Raw genomic sequence first — 12,951 nt, 5'->3', positions numbered from 1 at the left:
GGGAAACACAGCTGTGGTGCCACCGGGGGCAGACGGTGCTGTGGAGCTGGATGGTAAAGTTTAGCAAGAGGAAAAACGAGAGAGATCTGTGCAGCTAGAGAGAGAAAACAGGAAGGCTGAGCCCTGAGACAGCACACTGAGGAGTGCTGTGATGCAATTAAATCCAAGAGTGATGCACGCGGTGCTGCTACCCCTGCAAGAGCAAGACTGAGTGCCCAGTGGTAGCGGTGCCAAACCTCAGGGTGACCCAAATGGTTGCACAGGGGGTTCCTGCACACTGTGGGGGGACGGGTAGCATCCGCACGAGTGCATGTGTGCACAGTGAGTGGGGCTGGGGACTGTGCAGTGGGAGGGAGGGGGAGCGCAGAGCGCGGCACTTACAGCCTTTGGCTTGAAGGGGGGCTGGATCTCCTTGCGCTCCAGCTTGTCCCAGTCGATGTAGCGGAAGAAGGCGTGCTCCTTGATGTCACGCTCGCCCTCCGGGCCGCAGCCCAGCCGCTTGGCAGGGTGCTTGGTCATGAGCTGTGGGGAGAAAAAGCAGCAGCTGTCACACACGGAGTGCCATGAAGTGTCTCCAGGGCTGGCAGCGGGAGGTGACATCCCGACAATGCTGCAGTACCCGGGATGTGGGTAACCCTGCGCTGGGAGCCTGCGCAGCTGTGCTGCCACTCCCTGCCAGCACCACTCCAACAGGGCTGCCCAGGTGCTGAGCACTCAGTTTTGCAGCATAGTTCATGTTTAAAGCCACCATCGATTCTGGGAAAACAATCTGCCCTCAAAAGCTTCCATCAGCCCCAGGGGACCCCAATTCCTCAGACCCAGGGCTGTACAGGTGGGGCCATGTTGTTAATGAAAGAGTCAATGTGAAGAAAAAAGCACACATTATTCAATAAGAAAAGTGACATGGGCTGCAGAAACCAAGGGCAGCTGTACAAACATCCATGTCCTGGGGTATTGCTGGAGCTGTGTCAGGAGGCACAGAGAGAGTCCAGAGATTTATAAAGCACTGAAGGCACAGAGCACACCTAACAAATGGGAAGGAGGAGTGGATCTGACAGCCACCCTGCTAGAAAATGAGGCTCAGTCCATGGCTGACCCACTGACGTCGGTTCTGTGAAACACAAAGTACTCATCCTCCCCCCGACAGGCTCTGGACAGCATCCTGACAGTTCAATTTGATCCTGCCTCACTGTGCTGGAGCAGGAACATAAAAAGCCGCCTGTGATTCAATAAGGTTTTCCTAAAGCAAAGCTCTGACAACAATGCGAGAGCCTGGAATGTGCTAATAAACTGATGGAGCGATTTGGCTGGCGCTGCAAATGGCATAGTTTGCATTCAGCCAAAATGGAAAGAAGTCTGTCCTCCAGTCTTTGGTGTTGCATGCTGGTCCTGAAGCAGTATGGGGAGCAGATTTGTGCCCACGGGCTCTGGGAGGCTGTTCTGCTTTGCAGTTGCTCTATGCACAACCAACGCTCAGGTACCAACTGGCTGCACCCAGTCAGAACCTTATTTCCTACCTGCTGCTCTGGGCTGGAAGTGGTTTTGTATGCACACTGCCTGCTTCAGTGGAAGTCTTGGTGTTAAACCCACAGCTTCCTCCTTGCACCACCAATGCACACCACAAGCAAAGCGGCACAGCCTGATTAATGAACCACATGGGAGTTTCTACTTCATATACCTGCTGTGAAGCTGAGCAGAGCTGTAGTATAGCACAGGAATCCAATATTTTCAATACACACATCCAGAAATTACATTTCCTTGTTTTTCTATTGTGCTTTTATGCAAGCGAGCACGAAGGCACCATCTGTTATTGATATATAGGACCCATAAACATGCAGACTGATTCTCCTGGCTTACGTGGGGTAATCATCGAGCTTTGTTTGTATTAAAAAGGAACAAGTTGATTTAATTCCCATCTCTGAGACCCTCTGTAGCCCTGCAGGTGAGGAAGGAGGCTGACGGGCACCTGTGATGGTGTTTGTGGCTGCAGTACAGGAAGGTCCCTGGCACCTAAGGGCTTTGCTCAGCTGCAGCTGTGATTTTCAGCTCCCAAAGGCAGCAGGTGCAGTGTGCCATGGCTCAGCCTTCCACCCTCCCGCTGCATGCCACAGCTCACAGGGACACTGTGACATCCGGGTGGTTCTGCTGGCACTGAGTGCTTTGCTCAGGCAGTGCCAGCAGTGGGAATGCCGCTCAGAATACACCTCCCTGCACACCTCAGGCAGCAAAACATGCCATGCTACGCCTCTGCTCCCAGCAGTCAGAGGGAGCGTGTGCTTGCAGCAATCTGTGCACCTGGAAAGAGCTGCTTCGCTCAGACACAGTGAAACCCTCCATATGGGAAGGGGAAGGGCTGCTATCTATGCCAAGGTTCTGTGCACACAGACATGCTGCTCTGTGAGCTACAAGGGAGCAGGTGTGATGGGAGCTGACTGCTGTTACCATGCAGGGGTACCATGCAAGTCCTAGTGGCTGCACCACTGGGACAGCAGCTCCTGCATCAGCCCTCAGACCAAACCTGAGCTGACAGCCAAGAAGGAAAATGGTCATGAATACTTTGGTGATGGTGAAGAACATCACAAGATTTGCACACTTCCCCATAGCAGTAGTTGCACACAGGAAACCACTGCACAGCCCAAACCCAAGGATTACAAAGCACCAAGATTTCTGTGCATGGCTAAATTTCTTCTCATGCGGCTTCACATTTCCAGACGTGAGAAAAGCCTTTGCAGCTACACATAGCAGACATTCCAGTCACGGTTCCTCCTTGTCTCTTTCCAGCATTCAGATTGTGACTGGTGCCACGCAAAGCAAAGCAGACAGCATGATCTGTCCCTGCTGCAGCCCTGCTCACTCCCTCAGGCGCTGCAGAATGATCTCAGCATCACACAGCATCCTCCCACCCTGCACAGCCACAGAGCCACAGGCTGTCCCCTTGTGCCCCAACCAGGAGGAATGAGAGAGGGTGAGGAAGCTTGGGGTAACTCTTTGGTTATTGCTGGTATAGGTTTTACTGTGTTCTGCTGGAGGTGACTGCGCAGTGCCCTTTATTCCTTGGGACTCAGAACACCTCCAGCAGCACCTCTCTGTGGAGAAGTGATGTCCTGTTTGTGGCACAGCTCCGAACTCTGGCAAAACCAGAGAGGGACTCTGAAATGCTGTGGCAGCTCTGAACACAAGATGTGATGTTTGTAGATAGAAACACTATTTTGAGATATAGAACATAAAGATGTTTTAAGTATTAACTATTAAAAGCTAACATTTCTTGAATTCCTACACAAACATATTTATAGCCCTGCTTGACACTGGCTGGCTGAGATGAGGCTCAGTTCCAAGCACCAACCACGCACACAGCACCAGGACCGAGGCAGTGCTCTCCATCTCATGCAAAGGGAACTCAGGGCAGCCACGACCTGCCCATGCCTGGGGCATGCAGAGCTCAGGGCACTGCAGGTCAGGAGATTTGAGAACACAACAGCCCTCATGCAAGGGAGGTTGGAAAAGACCTCTGGGATCCCCAAACCCAACTCCAGCCCACCATGCCCACTGACCATGTCCCTCAGAGTCACATCTCTACAGTTCCTGAGCATTTCCAGCATGGTGACTTCACCCCCACCCTGGGCAGCTTGTGTCAGTGCTGGCCACTCTTTCAGAAAATAATTGTTCCTAATATTGAGCCTGGTGATGCCAGGCAGAGCAGTTTACTCCTTGCAGACATAGCGTCCAGCACTTACCCCTTTGCAGATCGCCACCGCCTCCTTGGACATGGACTTGGGGTAGGCCACGTTGTGCTCCATGATGGACTGGAAGAGCTCATCTTCATCTTCACCCTCAAAGGGAGCCTGGGGTAAAGCAAGCAGAGGTTCAGAGCCATTCATAACAACATAGAATGGCTGGGTTGAATGGGATCTCCCAGCCCCATCTCTACCATGTGCTGGCTGCCACCCCCAGCTCAGGCTGCCCAGGGCCCATCCATGACCTCGGGCACTTCCAGGGATGGGACATACACATTCCTCTGGGCAGCCCATGTCCATGTACTGGAGGCCCCACTGCTCCTGCAATGTACAGTCAGGAGTGCAGTCCACATCCCCCTGTCACCTGTCCCCGACTTCCCATCCCACAAACAACAGCTCCATATCTCACACAAAGCAGAGCCCTGCTGCTTCCCAGCAACAAAACAAATTACATATCGGCATATTCTCATGATGGAATTTAGCACTTTCCCATAGGAATCAATTACAATTCAATTACCTGGCCAGCCAACATTTCATAGAGCAGGACTCCAAATGCCCACCAGTCCACTGACTTCCCATAGGGCTGATAAGCAATTATCTGAAAACAACACAAACATGGGATTACACTTACAATTTTAACCCAGTGGCACAACACAAACTGATTTCACACTGTAGGCCAGGTCAAAAGGACAAGTTATTTACCGAGACTCTGAAATGGTGAGAAACTGCAATTATAAAGAGAGCATTTGATAGGCAAAGAGTGTGGAGATTAAATATAATAATAATCATCATCAGTCCTCAGCTGTGCATTAAATATTAGAGGAAAAAAAACAGAATATTCACTCGGCCTGGCCCATGCCCTGCTGAGGTCAGACCTCAGAAATATCCCCACCAAGAGCTTTCCAAGTTCCTCTGTGTTCCCCCCTCAACTGCCCTGAATGGAGAGCCCTCACAGACCCTTAAAGTTCCCTTCTACTGACAGCAGCCTCCAGTGTGATCCCTGCATTCTGTAGAGATTTGCATCCCAATTTCTCATTTTCTGTTTTTCTTTTTTTGGGGAAAAAAAAATAATAATTAGAGCAAGTAGAAGAAAATAAGAGTGTAAGTGATAATGCCCAGCCAAATACCGAGATAAATGGTCATTTGTCCTGCTTTGAAAGGGTATTAATCACAGTGAGCAGCAGAGGCAACAGGACACCAATATTAATCTTGGTGGGATGAGGATATGCAGCGCACATTGGAGCTGGTAATTAAAAGCCTCTCTGGCTGCAGCAGAATGCAGGGTGGTGTGGCACACAGGTGCACCTCACTGTCCTAGCAAGGAGAACCTCTCCTCTCAATTAATTAAATGAATAAATATTAATCTTATTATTGAAAACTCTGAAGAATGAGAGAATTTCAGCGGGGTGCTTTTAGTTTAAGGCATCTGGGTATGATTGCCTGCCTGAATATCACAGATCCAACAGTACCCTGCACCCGTGCGGTGCTGCGCTGAGCGTCCCATGAGCAACAACCCAACACTCAATCATTTCTAGACACTCCCAAGCTGTCGACATGGAGGGTGTCCTCACCACACACCCCAACACTGCCATGTCCCAGGGACCACCCCCTCCCCACCTCCTGCCTTCTGCCCCCACCTCAGGCGCGATGTAGTCAGGGGTGCCGCAGAAGGTCTTGGTGGTCACCCCATCCCAAATGTTCTCCTTGCACATGCCGAAGTCTGCGATCTTGATGTGCCCCTCACTGTCCAGCATCACGTTGTCCAGCTTCAAGTCTCTGCAATCAGAGCAAGGCAGTGATATGGACAGCCCCACATGTAGCTGTGCAGCACAGCAATGGCTCTGAGTGCTGTCCTGTGGCCACATGCTCAGGTTCATGTTTAGGAGCCGAGCACAGACAAGCCAGAGCTGGCAGCACAAAGTGCTTATTTTACTTTTTCATTTTACTTTTAACCCATGGGAACACCACGCTGGGCAAATCGCTTTTAAGTGTATGACAGAAAGTGCTCTCGCATGGCAGTGAGACAGACTTCACAGAGCTTTTGCTGCACCTATGAAAAATCAAAGTCCACTTAAGGCTCAGCAGCAACAAAGCAGATAACTACTCAGCAAAACTCCCCACATCAACATGCTTTCTCCCCCATGAAAATACAAATCAGCTGCCTCTGATCCCCATCCACAGATTGTTTGTTAGCTCTACTGCCCCTGCCAGAGCTCAGCACAGCTGAGGCTGTTCCAGCTATGGAGATCCCTGGCTCAGCTCCCAGCCCTGCCCAGGATAGGATCCCCAGACTGCAGGGCAGTTCTGCAGCAGCCACACAGCACCATCTGCACATCACCAGGCATGCATCACCACGCAGTGCAGTGCTCTGTGCCATGCTGGCTCTGTGCAGCAAGGCGTTACTCAGAGGTCTCCAGGTGCCTGCAGGACACACCATGCCTGAGGGCTGCATTAAGGCCACAAGGGCAGCAACAGCACTGTCACACCCCAGCTTGGTTTGGTTAAGTAAGAGCATGACAGAAGAAACAGCCAAATTTACAACTTCTTGCTGATTTCTGGAGTAACTATTTTTTTAGACAGTGCTTGATGGGCCAAAGCCAGCTGTGCACGTGTCGGCATCTGGGCTTGGAGGAAGAGATGGGCACTGGGGACTGGCAGACCCAGAATCTCTGCAACAGCTGATGGCAAAAACCATCTCTCGTGTCAGCTTTGCTCCAATCCTTTCATCTTCACAGCACTCTCAGCAGCACGACACAGCAGTGCAGCTGCTCTCTTCCTGCAGAGCAGAGCAGGCAGTGCTGCCTGACACTGACACTCATTAGGATGCCTTGCCCTGCACTGGGGATGCTCTTGGCAGGGGAGCACAGTGGCACTGACTACCAGCATTTAACCCAGCCCCAGGGCATGGTCCCCACTCAACAGCCACCCCACTGGCCCTGGGGGCTGCACAACGTATTGTGAACAGGAGAGAAGGTTCAGTGTCTGAGTTGGAAGTGACAGACTTGTACTGCAAGTCTCAGAACAAACCATTCATAAGCACTTACTTTAATGTTACTAAGAAGAAACCAGTGCCCTGCAGCAAAGCACACAGCTCAGAATCAGTCCCCGCTGATGCCAGCGGCATTGGTGTTGTATGGGGATAAATGTGTGAGACAGAGGTGAGAAAAGCATCAGAACTGCTCTGCTGAGCTCTCTGTCCTACAAAGCTGGGACAATGCTGAGCACCTCTCAGATCCCAGCAGCACAGTGTGGCTCCTGTTCCCTTTGGAGCACACAGTCAGAGCAGGGCTGCAGCCCCCCCAGCACAGAGCTCTTGTAGCCCACGGTATCCCCAGGACTTGCTCACCTACCGGTAAATGATGCCTTTGCTTTGCAGGAAGAAGAGGCCAATGGCTATTTCTGCTGCGTAGAATCTACAATGAAAGATTTAGAAGAAAGACCGATAATTAAAGGAGATGAATCAAAAAGAAAACCTTTCACATCCAATTGCACCACAAAAAACACACAGGACATGCATGGCCAAAAGATAATGACAGCCGCTACAGGAAGACATCAGACTGGTATCACATGGGGGGACACAGCATAACCATGCTGGGCTGCGATGCAGTCAGGATGCTGAGGGCTGGCAGGGGGCTGTCACTCCTTATTTCACAGATTCTCATTAAGAGAGAGCTGGGATCTATAGCTGTTTGTTACTGAGCATGCAGCTTGAAAAGTTATCGGTCATCATAGGAGCCATCAGGAGCTGCTGCTTCCTTTAGAGAATACCCAAAGGCTGCTGTTCTGGAGCTGCAGGGTGCCCTGAGGACTGCACTGGTTAAACCCACCTGGGCTCTGCTCACTCCCTCAGGCACATATCCTACAGAAGAGCTGCAGCACAGCATCCTCAGCACCAGAAGAGCACCACCTCACCTCTTCCATTCCTGCTGCCCTTTATTTTCCCTACCTTTCTGCTCACGAGGTGCACCACAGAAGCCTTGGACTATGTTACAGGGATATGACACAAGCACACAAATACCCGCCCTGAAGGGACCACACCTGGGCACTGAACTTACACAGCGTGTGGCTCCTTAAACCTCCCAACCTGCTGGATCTGGTACATCAAATCCCCACCATTCACATATTCCATCACAAAGTACAAGCGATCCTAGAGGAAAAAACAAACAATTAGCAGCAGAATTATTAGAGTAGGGAACCTGCGGAGGTCACAAACATTGGCTGAAGCAAACGACAGCTCCAATTTTTCACAGCAGTACAATTATCCTTAGCTGCCCTCCCCATGGAGTGCAGGTGGATCTAGTGTGCACATGGAGCTGCAGCCATGCCTGCCTGATGCTCCAGACTCGATCATTATGCTCCTTTGCAGGCAGATACAGCAGTAGCCACATAGGCACAGGTCTGACAAATTCCCATTTGTTCATTAAAGTGCCGTTCCCTGCAGCCTGCTGCCCCAACACAAGGCACAGCTCTGAGCAGGGCCCCCCAGGCTCTGCATCTTCCCAGCAGCACACAGCACGGCTCCTGTGCTCCCTGCTAACAGCACTCCTGCTGGATGGAAGCCCAGTCCTTCAACACTGTGAGAAATCTGACAAGTGTGGGCCATAAGCAAAGCCCCGAAGAGAACAGCGCGGTAAGAAACAAGACCTGAGTGTTCCCACAAAGCTCAGAAGTGCAGATTAAAAAACCGAGAGTGGCTGCATCCCATCTCACAGCATCTCACAGCGAGTGCCAGCAGAGCAGGGCTCAGGAGCCATGGTGGTCACATTGGGATGCCACTTCCCTCAGATTAAATAGGAATGGCCATGAAGAAGATGACACGATTGCCAAAAGCACTGACCTGAACATGGCAGCTTCCCCTGATGGGTTCAGAATGTTTTTGGAGTGGAGGGAAAAGGGATGGCTTTGGGCAAAGGCACAGCTTCACATTTATGGTATTATAGCATAATGCATAATAATTCCCATTTTTTTCACTTAATTTCCTTTCTAAATAAGCCTTGCTCTGCATTTAGGACTCTGAGGACATGGAGTTAGAAGATATGCAAATATGACCGTTATAACAACTGCTGTATAGTAACTCCCTCAATTGCTCACTGCTTTGGCCACGCACAGGGCAGCAGTGACGGCTCTGCACAGCAGTGAAGGGGCTGTGTGCAAGTGACACTGATGGGACAGAAAAGCAATTTCAACTTTGTTAGATCATGAGGAATTTCTGCACATTACTCTCCATGTGTGCCAACCCCGACAGTCCCAACACAGCAGCACCTGGGGCTGAGCGTGGGAGCAGTTACACTGCCACATGCTGACCCACAAGGCAAGGCAGAGCACGCTGCGATATCTGCAGCTGCTTCCTAAACATACCATCAGCTTCAAGAAGGGAGAATATTAAAAGGATGGTCTTCTGAAACAGCTAGCTGAGCTCTAAAAGAGGAATTAGAGCTTTCCTCATTTGGGCGGTGAAGGGAATGCTGCTGCTTCAGGAAAAAAACACCCTGAACTAAGCAGGCAGATGGTGGCCAGCCCACGGCTGGGACAGGGACATGCAGACTGGTGCTGGCTGTGGCTGTGGGAGGGGGATGACTCTGTGGGGCTGGAGCATCACCTAGCAGCAGCATGGGAACACCCCGAGACCTGCAGGGAGCTGGCACATGTACCTCCCTGGGGCTCCTTCCAATATCTTCCTTCTTCTAATTAACCCTTCCTCTATTTAATCCTTCGTTTAGTGCCCCTGTCCTGCTCTTAACTGTGCAGCCCAGGCCAGGAGGGATGCTCTGGACAGAGGTCCGAGAAACCCAAGTGCTCTGTGTAGTATTTGGTAATACACCCCACTGTACGTTTTGGCTACATTACAAACACGATTACCACAAAGCTTCTAAGGGCCCACCAGGAGCAATCTGTTGCTGACTCAGTTCAGATGCCACAGAGATGCTGTGCAAAACAGCTTCCCCTTCCCTGACACATTTCAGTGACTGCTTCAAAGCCAGCCTGCACCCTTTAAGTACACTGAATAAGTCTGGTAAATGAAATTTCTGAGATAACACCAAACGTGATCCTCATAAACAGTACTGTCACTGCTCCAATGGGCCACACTGGTTACCTGGAAGGCATCAGTGCTGGTACCTGATGATGCTGGGTCTCCAAAAGGGGTTTCTGCCCACAGCAAGTGTGATTCCAAAGGACCCCAGCGTGCACAGCACAATGCAGGGCACTTCAGCACTCACCATAGTCTGGAAGCAGGAGTGGAGCTGGGTCAGGAATGGGGGCTTCCCAGAGAGCGCCAGCACACGTTTCTCAACCATAGTACACTCCACATCATCATCCTGGATGACCACGTCCTTCTTCAGGATCTTCACGGCGTAGAGTTCATCTGTGCCCTTTCTCTCAGCCAGCATCACCTGAGTGGGGCAGATGACATTGGATGCAGATAAATGAGTACCTGCCTCATTCCCAGCCTGCCACTGCCAGCAGTCAGAAACCCACAGCCTGCTTGTCATTGTACAGCTCCTACCGCAATCATGAAAAGAGATTCAGGTGCCAAAGAGCACAGACAGCTCTCAGTGGTACTTCCAAAAGCACTGGGAAAGCTTCATCCAACAGTCCTAGCCCTAACAAATAGCACACTGATGTGCTCACTTGCCCAGCCCTGGGGTAAAGCCCCTGAGCCCTCCCCATGGGGACTGGCACCCACAGGCAGGGACAGCACACTCAGTGCCAGCAGAATGAACCTAGAGCACGAGCAAGGAACAGGATGCACTCTGGGTCCTGGCATGGCACAGGGGCACAGCACTGAGAGTCCCACTGCTGCCCACGTCCCAGAGCTGAGCTGCAGCCCCACAGAGCAGTGCCCTCTGAATGCACATGGCTGCTCCTTGGCTTGGTGCATGCACTCAGCTCTAGCTCTGATCCAGGCGGGTGTCCTTGCCACATTGCTTGTCATGAGCTGAGGAAGGCATCAGGGCTGCTCAGCGCCAAGTGCTTTGGAAAAGCCACTGACATTTACATTTCCATGGGGGGGAAGGAGAGGGAGGCATAGGATGGCAGTGAACATCCGTCAGCAGCACTCAAAGCGGGCTGACAGCACAGCAGTGCTTCAAGATCGGATTTATTTTCAAACTGATGCTTAAAGGAAGCGGAGATTCTGCAGAATGGAGTGATGCTGTGCTGCACCCAGCAAGGCACAGGGGCCACAACAGCATTCCACTCCTCCTGCCCTCAGCACTGTGGTGCTTTGCAGCAGCCCTTGTGCTGAGTGTGCACTGCACACCTCCAGGCCCATGCCCTGCTTTAAACCAGGGGTAGAGTGGTGCCCCCTCTGCAGGTCCAGGCAAGCAGAACCCTTCAATTCTTTGCTTCCTGTTACCTTCACAGGCTATATGCAATTGAGACTTACAGGATGCTGTGCACAGTGCTAACCCTAACCCAAAGCGAGGCTGATTTTTACCTGATAGAGAAAGTTCAAAACTGGCAAAGAAGGGAAGCAGCCCCTCCAAGAGTAGTTTGAGAGAAAACAAAGCGTTATGCGTCCTTAAGTGGATCCCACACAGTGCTGTCAGAGCACGGATGTACCTTGAAATCCATAATCCCTTCCAAGAAAAATAAAGCTAGGACTCTGAGCCCAGTGTCTGTTACCAGCAGGGATGGACCTGTGGGGGGGCTCACGGGAGGAGCCCAGGAAATGCAAAGCTCAGCAGGGCTGGGAGGCATCCTGCTGCTTTCCCAGACATTTTGCTTGGAGACTGTCAGGGGAGAGATCACGTTGTTGTTGGTAACGGGCTGTGTTTGGGGACGAGCACACCAGGAAATTTTCCTGGAGGTAAAAAAAGATCAAACATATGGCCAAAAGCAGCTGCTGGAGAACAGGCTTGAAGCAGGAGATGGCACTGTGGGGCACTGGGTGACACCTCAACATCCCCACGTGCTCCCAACCCAAGGCAGAGACTGCTACCTTGCTATTGATGTAAGGAACTGCTGTCGGCCTTTCACTGCTGTGAGCGTTTCATGTGTCATGTTCCAATGAGAGCGGTGTTCCAGCTGAGCCAGCCCTGACATGGGAAGGGCAAAAGAGCTTTTGTGCAGCTGCCAGCACTCAGCTGTGCTGCATGCCGCCCAGAGGCACCTGGCAGCCTGAGTGTGAGTGTGCACATGCGTGTGTGCAGAAGGGATGAGGAGCACCACGTTACTGCATCGCTTCTGCACATCTGGGCTGGCACAGTGAGCAGCTCCAGAGGGGTAAGTCAAGACTGATGCTGCCACCCCTTACAAGTTTGCACATGCATGCAGAAGAGACTGCCCAGCGAGAGAATAACTTCTGCACCTGAACACTACACACCAAACCTGCCTGAGCAGCAGCAGACTGGGGCAGTTTCCAAGCAGCAGAGGGGCAGCAGGACCTGCTACCAGCCTGCAGCAAACTGCCCAGTGCAGCCTGCATGGAGATGCACAAGGCAGCCTGCACTGAGCTGTACCGGGCTGGCTTCATTGTGCTGGCATCGCAGTTCCTATGGTGACTGAAGCACAGATACAGCTGAAGTCTCAAGAGGAGAACAGCCGCTGACGAGCAGGCTTCAGCAACACCGCTAGTGACAGCACAGATTTGTACCCATTGCATTGCAAATCAAGAAGATTAGGACAAGTGCATTCACCCAGCTTGGTTTCATTAATGCTTTGAGCAGAGCTGTGCAGGGCACGCAGGTTTGCAGAGTAGCAGGAATGCAAGCAAAGCTCACTGCTGCAGGTACCCAGGAGCTGGAGCACCGCTGTGAGACAGAGCCAAGTCCCAGCCCCTGCTGTGCCCACACGTGCCAGCTTCTGGCACTCAACCATGTCCCACAGCGGGGAGAGGATCTCACAGATGGAAGGTGTTCACGGGACAGGAAAATTGTCTCCTATCACACTCTAATCCATAACTTCAGAGACAAAATTATCAGAAAAAAAAAAAAACACAAAAAAACCAACACCCTAAAATCCCCAGAAACAACTGACAGCTTGATAGCACGACAGATTGATTAGCTGCAAAAATATGAGCAAGCCATAGAATTCAACTCCTCTCTATTTATACTACAGCAAAGCAAACCCAGGGTAGGCTGTGCCAAGCACCGTGTTCCTCAGCCGGGAACAGCTCCCATCCCCATGCCAAGCCGGGGGCAGCGCTGGCACCGCTTGCAGCCCTGGGGATAGGGACACCCATGGGAGCCACGTGCCCAAGGGTTGGTCCCATCTT

At 51.6% G+C, this 12,951-nt stretch overlaps 1 protein-coding gene across 2 annotated transcripts in view; it reads right to left on the bottom strand.

The window, feature by feature from the left end:
- Window positions 1–12,951, bottom strand: part of PRKCB (protein kinase C beta) — a 74,391-nt gene that overhangs the window by 11,786 nt on the left and 49,654 nt on the right. For both annotated transcript variants that reach the window (XM_015876947.2, XM_015876948.2), the window contains exons 10-16: window positions 9,953–10,126; window positions 7,790–7,881; window positions 7,085–7,147; window positions 5,372–5,510; window positions 4,252–4,332; window positions 3,735–3,842; window positions 382–522 (exon numbers count right to left, since the gene is read on the bottom strand). In XM_015876947.2, the coding sequence (XP_015732433.1) occupies window positions 382–522; window positions 3,735–3,842; window positions 4,252–4,332; window positions 5,372–5,510; window positions 7,085–7,147; window positions 7,790–7,881; window positions 9,953–10,126 (798 nt within the window). The remainder of the gene's footprint in view (window positions 1–381; window positions 523–3,734; window positions 3,843–4,251; window positions 4,333–5,371; window positions 5,511–7,084; window positions 7,148–7,789; window positions 7,882–9,952; window positions 10,127–12,951) is intronic.

This window comes from Coturnix japonica, chromosome 14 (genome assembly GCF_001577835.2).
Source record: "Coturnix japonica isolate 7356 chromosome 14, Coturnix japonica 2.1, whole genome shotgun sequence".
Lineage (NCBI taxonomy): Eukaryota > Metazoa > Chordata > Aves > Galliformes > Phasianidae > Coturnix > Coturnix japonica.
The sequence above is the reverse complement of the archived record's forward strand: the minus strand, read 5'-3'. Positions and strand labels throughout refer to the sequence as shown.